We start from the raw sequence: 8,804 nt of genomic DNA on the forward strand, positions 1-8,804 counted from the left end.
GTTTAATGTGAAAGCAGGTGATTGACACAGTTTTTCAGAATTTCAGAGGCAAAGGGTTCTGTAGTCCAACCTCCTCAGCAAGTAGAAAAACCGAGGCCCAGAGAAGGAAGGCCACGTCCTCTGTCCAGCGGACGTCGCTTTGAGTGAGTTAGCGGCGAAAGCAAAACACTTCTCCACAGAAAAACGACGAAGCCCACATCCCAGCCCCTAAGGCCTCCCCTTTGTGCGTGTGGGTTGGCGTGTTTCTCGAGCTCGGTGACAGCTCGGCATAGTCCAGCTCTGGGGGCAGGGTCTCGAAGGTGGTTCCTCAGGCCCGGAAGGCCCGTGGGTCTGTTCACATCGGGCTCTGAAGACTGGGCGAGTCGCTGCCTGTTCCCGGCCTCACTTTCCTGTGTGTGGAATGAGGGTATTACCCCGCCCCCTCCTAGGGCGTTGCAGGTAGTGAGCGAGAGAATGCATTCACAGCAGCTCGTTTAGTCACAGGAGTGAGGAAAGGTTTTACGCAGAGTTGGTGGTGGGCACCCAGTAACGCAGCACTCCCCTAAAACTCACAGAATTAGAGAACTTTTCCATCCAAGCGTTTTTATGTATCTCAAGCCGTAAAATTTTTAATAGTTTTCATTTGGCTAAGTTTTGAAAGCTATAGTATTAGGGTCGTGGGTAGGGGCGGCTAGGCCTTTTTGTTTGTTTTAGAGGTCAGAGATGGGATTTTTAAATACCCTCACATTTCTTTATTTTTTTGAGATGTTTTCAAAGTGCACATTTGCAGGTTCTTTCTGCAATCGGATTGTTCTACTTTTTGAAAAAGCGGTCAGCAAGCTATAGCCCACTGCCTATTTTTGTTAAAATTTGAGTGGAATGAATTATACCTTGGTTTGTGATTGTCCGTGGCTGGTGTCACTTACACGGACAGAGTTGAGTAGTCCAGTAACAGTCTGGCCCACAAAGATTAAAATATTTCCTCTTTGATCCTTTAAGCAAAAGCTTGGCAAACCCTGGCTTAAAAGTTTTAGTGGCTAGAGGATCATTGCTCGATGATTACGAGATGATTGATGGCTCCTTGCCAGTCAGGACCGAGTCCTGCGAGGCCGGCTCCTTCTCCTTGCTCACCCGCAGAGCCGTGTCCTGCTTTCAGGGCCCAGCGTTCCACAGTCAAAAAGGGGCCCGTGTCCCCCGCGCAGTCCCCTCTGCCCCCTGCGGGGTCCTGCGATTCTGCCTCTGGCACCTTTGGACAACTAAATTCCACTTGGATTTCTTCAGTTCAGGTAGGATCTCAGCCTGTTGTAGGTAAATTTCGAGTACTAATAAAATTCGTAATGTAGTTTAATTCGTTTTTTTAAAGGGAGAAATGTTCTTGTCACCCATTCAAAATTCAAAATTAAAAGCTTAATTATAGTTACTCAGTAGCTAAAGCATTATAACCACAAAGCTGATTATGACAACTATGTTACGGATCTCTTCATCAGTCCTTGCTGCTCACCTGGAGAGGTTTGCCTGTGACCGGCCCCGGCCGGGGGCATCTGGGGGGTCCCTTTGAGGGCTCATTCATCTGCCCTCCCGATTCCCATGGGATCAGCAGAGCTCAGGATAGAATCACCTTGGACCTCAGGGCGTCCCCACGGCCATTTCCGAGGGCCGTGCGACCAGAGCCTGTCGAGCCGTCCTTCGCCCGTGCACGGTGCTGACGTCTGCGCTGATGCTGCGGGCTTCACGGCAGGGGAAGCGCTGTCACCTCGGCAGAGCTGGGGAGCCGCACACGCCACACCAGCCGGCACTGTGTTCTTCCCCACCGTGCTCACGTGACCAGAGAAGACGCCAGTGCGCTTAAGGGTGACCTGGAAGCCGCGGAGTCATCGTGTGAGGGCCTGGGAGGAGCGCACGCCGCACTCACCGCGCGGCCGAGGTGCGGGCTGGACTCACCGCTTCTTCCTGGAAGAGGAAGGAGCTCACGGACGCTGCGGGGTTCAGAGCCAGTGTCTGGCAGCCCGTTGCTCAGGAGAGCAGCGAGACTGTCCCATCAAGGAAAACAGCTGGTGGTGTTTGCTGCCAGTGACAAAATTTGAATTTTCAAGCAAAAACTTAAATATTGAAAAACTCACATCCATCACCGTGACCTTGATAGTTGAGACTCTTTTTCAGATGAGTGCCGGGTGACATTAACGTTGTGTACCGAAGCGTGTCGACACTGGGAGGGGCTGCGTAACCGGCGACCCACACTCCCCGAGTAACGCAGGAGGCTGAGTCCCACGCGGGCAGACCCAGTCCCTTCACGGCCCACTGGGCCGATCTCAGCGGCGCGGAGCGATGCAGTTTCGGCTTCCGTGTGGCAGTTGCCACTGAGAGCCACCGCCTGTTGATTTGGGTTGTGGTATCAAAAATTCACACAGCACACAGTTGTGCCGAGAGGCCCTTTCCAGCCGCGTAGCTGCCTGAGGCTGGAGCCCTGCGCCCCGCAACCGGACGCGCCAGGCCGACTGGCTGCAGGGACGCACGTGAGAGCACGAGCCTCTAGGAAGCCTGGCGTGACGGTCGCACCGTGCAAGGGTGCCACCTCTGTCAGTGGTATCTTTTTGGGGCGATTCAAACAACAGTATTTTTTAAAACATGTAATTAGTTTATTTTTAAGTGTCTGTTTTAATATCTAATAATATAAATATTGGTAGATGTATTCCAGACACACAAAGCTCTTGAGGTCATCACTTGTTTTGGGGAGTGTAAAGGGATCCCGAAAATAAGTACAAGAGTAGGTGCCTCAACAGAGTTTCTCAACCCCATTCAGACCCAGCACCCTGTTTAAATAAAAAAATATTTGATCATGTCCCATTTCTAATCCTGAAATGAAATGCGTAGGTGATAAAGTTACTGATTTCAAAATGCCCGTCCTGCCAGAACACCGTTCAGGAGAAAAGGAAATTTCCGTGACGTCGTGCAGTGTAAAGTGGTCAGGCGTGATGGCACCGGGAGGCCCGGCGGGTGGCCGGGGGCCCGCACCTGTGGGGCAGACTCAGCACGAATACGACAGCCACAGCTGCCCGGCTGCGACTGAATGCGAATCTCATTAGTCTTGGCGACGGGATTTTCTTGGTAAAGTTCAAACCAAACAAAGTAAAACTGCCCATCTGTATGCGCAGGAGTTGCTGTTCTGGAAAGTCCAGTGTCTGATAAACTGCAGAGTGTGATGTGTGTCCCGTGTCCGTCAGAGCTGGCTCTGGGTTCCGATCACAGGACTTTGTCGTCGTCGTCCCTGCATGCTGCCGAGAGAGACATCGGGCAGTGGAGCGGGCCCTGCGGATCGGACTGTCTCACGAGCCCGCCCGCCGCCCCAGGCGCCCACCATCCTGGCCATCAGAAGCAGCCTCTCGGATACCGTAGACGCCCGTCAGGAGCACTGCCACCCACCGCATGTTTGGGACATGTCAGCTTTTCCTTTCTCTTCCTCCTCACCCGGGAGGATGTCGGCAGGAACCCCCTCAGCTCCGCAGTTTGCTTTGAGAAAACCCAACTGTCTGTCTTTGAGGAGATGGAAGGTCTTTGCTAAATTGTAGCACTAAGTAGCCGGCGACACTCTGGGGGACTCACATGGAAGCCGTTCTCGTGGGAGAACCTGACAGCCCTGTCCCCACTCGTTCATGGAGAACATGGAGGCACGGGGAGGGGAAGCGCCCTGTCACAAACACTGGCCGTCTGCTGCAGAGCCCGTCCCCGGGACCACCCCGCCAGGTTCCCGTTTGCGGAGAACGCGGAGGGCGACCTCCGCAGTGCGCCCGGGCTCCACGGCTGCGGCTGGCGAAGCGTGGTCTCGTGCTGTTCTTGGCGAATCGTTTGGTTTTTGTCTTGGTGCCGTTGTTGTCATCCTGACGTAGAACCTTACCCGTGTTATCACTTGCTGCCCTTTATTTAAGTCCCCGTAGGATGTCGTCTGGAGACCGTGCCATCCTCTGGTCCACTCCTCTCGTCTTTGCCTTATTTGGTGAATCAAAAGTGCACTTGTCCCAAAGCAGCAGCACAGCACAGCAGATTCTGGAGTCAGGCGGCTCTGCCGTTCCTGCCGTGCAGCCCATTCTCATTGCCGGACTTGTCTGAGCCTCGGTTTTGTCCTCCGTGAAATGGGCCAGTGATGCTGTTTGTAGCATTTCTCTGGGAATCATCATGAAGCACCTGGCTCTGTGCACATAGGACGCACTGAGCACAAACTTTTATTTTGCCTGTGTTAAGCTGCCACCTTCAAAACGTGAGCCGGAGGGCATGACTTTGAGGGGGCCGTTTACTGTCCTGATTCCTGCTCTGCACCCTCCCACGCTCGGACCCCAGGAGCGTCTCCCGCACGCCCGCTGGCATGTGCACACACTGCCACCTTCAGACCACTGTCAAGTGAAACTTTTAAAAACATGAATCTGAAGCGTAGTCCTTTGGGCTGCATGGAGCACGCTTGGGAAGCAGCCCCCCAGCATGCACTGAAGCCAGTTTCCTGCCCCTCGCCCGTTTCAGGGGCCTGGGGGCCCGACCTTCAGTGTGCAGTGGACTGTGTTGGGACTGTTTGCAGTGGGATGGCGCTCGAGGGATGAGGACGCACCTGCCCCGAGGTGAAGAGGCCCGTGACAGTGGGGCCGCAGCAGTGCATGGACCAGGGGGCGGTCCCAGGCAGGGTCCACAGCGCCTTCATGAGTTCATTTCTGCTGGGAGCAATGGCACCGCCCCGTGGAAGAAGGAACATGTGACGGACTCGAAGGACAGGAGGTGTCCTGCAGGCAGAGGGGACAGTGTAGCAAGGCAGAGGGTGGGGAGGGGACTTTCAGGATTCAAACATACTCAGAACCTCACGTGAGCAGAGACGTGTCCACCCCGGACCGTGCGCACCCGTGGGCGAGATGCTGACGCCGAGGTGGCCCTGTCCCCCAGGCTCACTCGGGTCTGAACCCGTTTCCGTTCACTCTGGTCGTCATTTGGCTGGAGAATAATGGGTCTCCCCTTTGTAACTCCCTCAGGTTCAGACTTTATGAGCTTGTCTTCTGTTTCAAACCAAACCTTTGTTTTGCTGTGAACTTTGAATTCAGGTTTCTCAGGAACAATGAGAATTGTAGAGCTGGAAGTGACTTCACAGTTCTTCTAGCTCAACTTCTAGTTATTGGTGAGACACTAGAAGCTGGTCGGGTCGGTTTCCTCACTAGCCCTTGGTCCCCTGGCCCCCAAGTGGTGGCGCAGAAGGGAGGCCACTCACTCACGGGAAGCGCCCCGATTTGCGTTTTCCTGGTGCCCCCTGGGCTGAGCATCATTTCACGTAGGAGCTTCCTCGCCATTGTTCTGTCTTCATGGGGTCTACTCAAGCCCTTCGCCCACTATTTAATTAGATTACTTGTCGTTTATCTGTTTTTGCTTTGTTGATTGAGCTTCTAGTGTCACATCTGGAAAACTACCGCCCAACCCACGGCCACAAAGATCTGCTCCTCCGTTTTCTTCTAAGCGTTCTCTGGTTTAGGGTCTTCCGTTTAGCTCGACCGTCCATTTTGAGTGTATTTTCATGTATGTTAGGAAGGGGTCCGGCTTCATTTTCGCACATGTGGACACCTTCCTGTCGGCCTGGCATCGCTTGCTGAAAAGACCGTTTCCCCCACTGAAATGTCTTGGCATCCTCTGTCATTCTTTCTAGCTAAGCTCTTTTAGAGAAATATCTTTTTCTAATATTTTCAATAACATGGATTTATTAAAATAATCAAAATGCTCATTCACGTGATGCTCTTTTGATTGGTTCACAGCCCAGCAGACCCGGTTATCCTAGTCCAAGGTCCAGTGAAGGATTTTACCCCAGCCCACAGCACATGGTACAAACCAACCATTACCAGGTAAGCCCGTCGTTCAGACATACAATGTGTTTGTAATTTTGTTCTTTAGCACGTTTGGGTAGGGGAGGCGCGTTGTATTTAATTTTTATTTGTGTGTTTATGCGTATGATTTGGCAAGCAGAAAGGTAAGAAAGTCATCAGCCTAATAATCGTCTAAGTGAACGTGGTCACGACATCCCCCGCAGAGGCTATAACTAGTCACTCGGTCTGAAAGCAGTTGGGGCAGGTGTCACATGTCCTGTGGTTGTCAGGTCTGCCCTCTTCTTCCTGTTCTGAGAAGGTGCAGGGCAGATCCAGTGGGCACACGCTATGCAGAGGTAATACTGAACTGGGCAGTTTTTACGGAAGGGAAGAATAAAATTCAAAATTGCCTTTAAAATCAGATGAGATGCCCACTGGACAAGTGCGGAAAGAACGTTCGGTTTACAGGCAAATATCCCGTACCAGTTAGAAGACAATATCTTTGAAAGAAAAGGGCCAGAAGCAGAGTCAGTAATTTTTTTGTCCCTGTTTTGAGGGGTGGTATTTGATTTTCTTGAGGCACGAGCAGTCAGCTCAAGGGGCACCGAACAGGCGCTGGACGCCAGAGTCGTGTAGGGAAAACGTGATGGCGCCAGCTGCAGAGAGGGCGGCAGGGAGCCCACGCGGAGCCCGGCAGCCTCAGGGACCTTGCGCTGTGCCGGGGCACACCGGGCCACGGCACCCTCACCACCTGGGGCCCGGGGCGTCTACTGGCGCTTGTCTGTCCCCATCGAGCGGAAGCCCCTGAGGAGGAGGACTGGTTTCTACTAGGCACCTAGACCAGTGCGCAGAAAGTTCAGTGACTAAGTTAAGACATTCGTTTTTTTCTCATCGAACAGATAAACGATTACCCTCTCCCAAGCCCCGCGTTCCCTTACCTCGTAAATGAGAACAGCTCTAAGACATTTCCTGGTCTCATTTATGTTCCTTTTCGGCCCCAGATGCTCTTCTGATCCTTTCACGTGATTGGTGTCACGTAGAAAACTGCCCGAGATCATTTGACGTCTCTTGGTTGTGAAATTTCTGTAAGTTCTCTGGCAGTGACATGTTCATTCTGACCAGAAAGAGTAGTGATGTAGCATTTTATGTTTAGTGGCACTTTTTATTATTAAATGTTTTCATTCTAGTGAAGTGTGAGAACTCTGAGTTTTATGTGAAAGTTTTGTTAGCTACGCATCGTCAGTGTGGATTGGTAGACATTGCTGCCTGGAGACCTAACAGCTACACAAGGCCTTAATCGAAGGGTGTGTTGCTGTGGGGAGATAGGAATTTGGCTCTGCCTTATCTCATTAAAGAATTAACCAACCCCTGGCCGTCCAGTTCTAGCCGGGTGGGTGCTGGAGGCGCGTACTGACCGCATCCCTCGGGCTCGAGCAGGGACCTGTTACAGACACCCCCTGCTCGCCCGCTCCACGGCGTTTTCCCCGGCTCCAGCCGAGCGTCTTTTCTCTGGCCGGTCATCACTGTTAGAACGTGCACTTGGCTTCTCCCCATCTGCCCTGATCCCTGACGGCAGGGAAAGGCAGGGGTCGGTTGTCTGGCGCTGGGCAGGAGAGGGCATCGTAGAGCTGCGCGCGGCCCAGCTGCGTTCGTGGCTTCCGCTGTTTCACGGCCGGGTCGTCTGCTCCGTGTCGCAGTGAACGTGAGATTCGGAGCGGGTCGTCTCCGACCCTTCAGTGTGTATCCGTGCAGTCTGTCTAACGCAACCACGGCAGAGTGCTGCTCTTGAGGTTTTAGCTGAGGATCCACTCCCTTGTCTTTCCCAGCTTCTGCAGGCCACCCGCACCCCTCAGCCCACACCCTCCTTCCTCCGTCTTCTAGGCTAGCATCCGGTCCACTCGGAGCATCCAGGACGATCGCCCCATCTCAAGATCCCTGATTTATAATCCCATTTGCAAAGTCCTTTTGCTGTGTGAGGTGCCATATTCACAGGCTCCGGGGGATAGGACAAGGACGTCTTTTGGGGACCGTTATTCCGCTGCCACAGCGTTCTGTTTAATCTTAGCTACTTCCTTTCATGTGGGAAGCAGAGCTGTGCATAAGCCACGTTGTGTCAGAGCCTGACCCGGCCGCTTGCTCCTCCGCAGGTCTCTGGCTACCCCGTTCCACATGGGGTAACAGTCATGGCCAGCAGCATCTACCCAGGGCAGGCAGCTCTCTTGGACCAGGCGGACCCATGGAATCACAGGCCGCAGGAGACGGCGACGTGGCAGCCCACCGCGGAGGTGAGCTGGGTGTTCTTGGGCTTCAGCTGATGAAGCTTCGCCCAGGGCACCTTGTCTTTCTGAACCCTAGAGTTTATCGACCTCAGTGACCTAATTCTAGTTCAGGATACTCCATCTACGCAAATGCCTTCTGGCTCTGTGAATCTTTTTTACTGAAGAAAGGAGAGATGCTGCCATCATGAGCCCGTTCATTTGGAAGGCAGAGCCCTAAGTCGAATCAGCATGAACACGAGGCCGAGGAAGAAAGACTCGGCCTCCCATTTGCACCCCGGGCTGCGCACCTGTCGCGGTTGACCCTTATTCCACCTCCAGATCGTTTCCCTTCCACCGTCACGAACGACGAATTCTCTGCCCGTGTCTCAGCTTATTTCGTGAACTAAACCCCTGCGACGGGAGCTGAGCTAATATCAAACCGATTTTGTACCTTCTAAGCGTGCTGAGCGCACGCTAGCTCAGCCCACAGCACCGGAGACCGTTTCCGTCACCCATGCTGTTTTGCTTTATTTTGGGGGAAGGTGCGTGCACACACACGTCAGAGCCCCATAACTAGACTTCCGAGAGCAGACGTGCTGTTTTTAACTCCAGGAGTCTGCAGCACTGGACCTGCGGGGCCTCGGCCAGGTGCTGCCGCCACACCTGATGGAGGAGCGGCTGATCCGGCAGCAGCAGGAGATGGAGGAGGACCAGCGCTGGCTGGAGAAGGAGGAGCGCTTTCTGG

General features: G+C 53.4%; 1 protein-coding gene across 1 annotated transcript in view; it reads left to right on the plus strand.

The window, feature by feature from the left end:
* Positions 1-8,804, plus strand: part of PTK2 (protein tyrosine kinase 2) — a 179,194-nt gene that overhangs the window by 154,649 nt on the left and 15,741 nt on the right. The window contains exons 24-26 of the mRNA XM_023524973.1: positions 5,712-5,840; positions 7,949-8,086; positions 8,672-8,802. Coding sequence (XP_023380741.1) covers positions 5,712-5,840; positions 7,949-8,086; positions 8,672-8,802 — 398 coding nt within the window. The remainder of the gene's footprint in view (positions 1-5,711; positions 5,841-7,948; positions 8,087-8,671; positions 8,803-8,804) is intronic.

The sequence above is a fragment of the Pteropus vampyrus genome, unplaced genomic scaffold (genome assembly GCF_000151845.1).
Source record: "Pteropus vampyrus isolate Shadow unplaced genomic scaffold, Pvam_2.0 Scaffold514, whole genome shotgun sequence".
Classification (NCBI taxonomy): domain Eukaryota; kingdom Metazoa; phylum Chordata; class Mammalia; order Chiroptera; family Pteropodidae; genus Pteropus; species Pteropus vampyrus.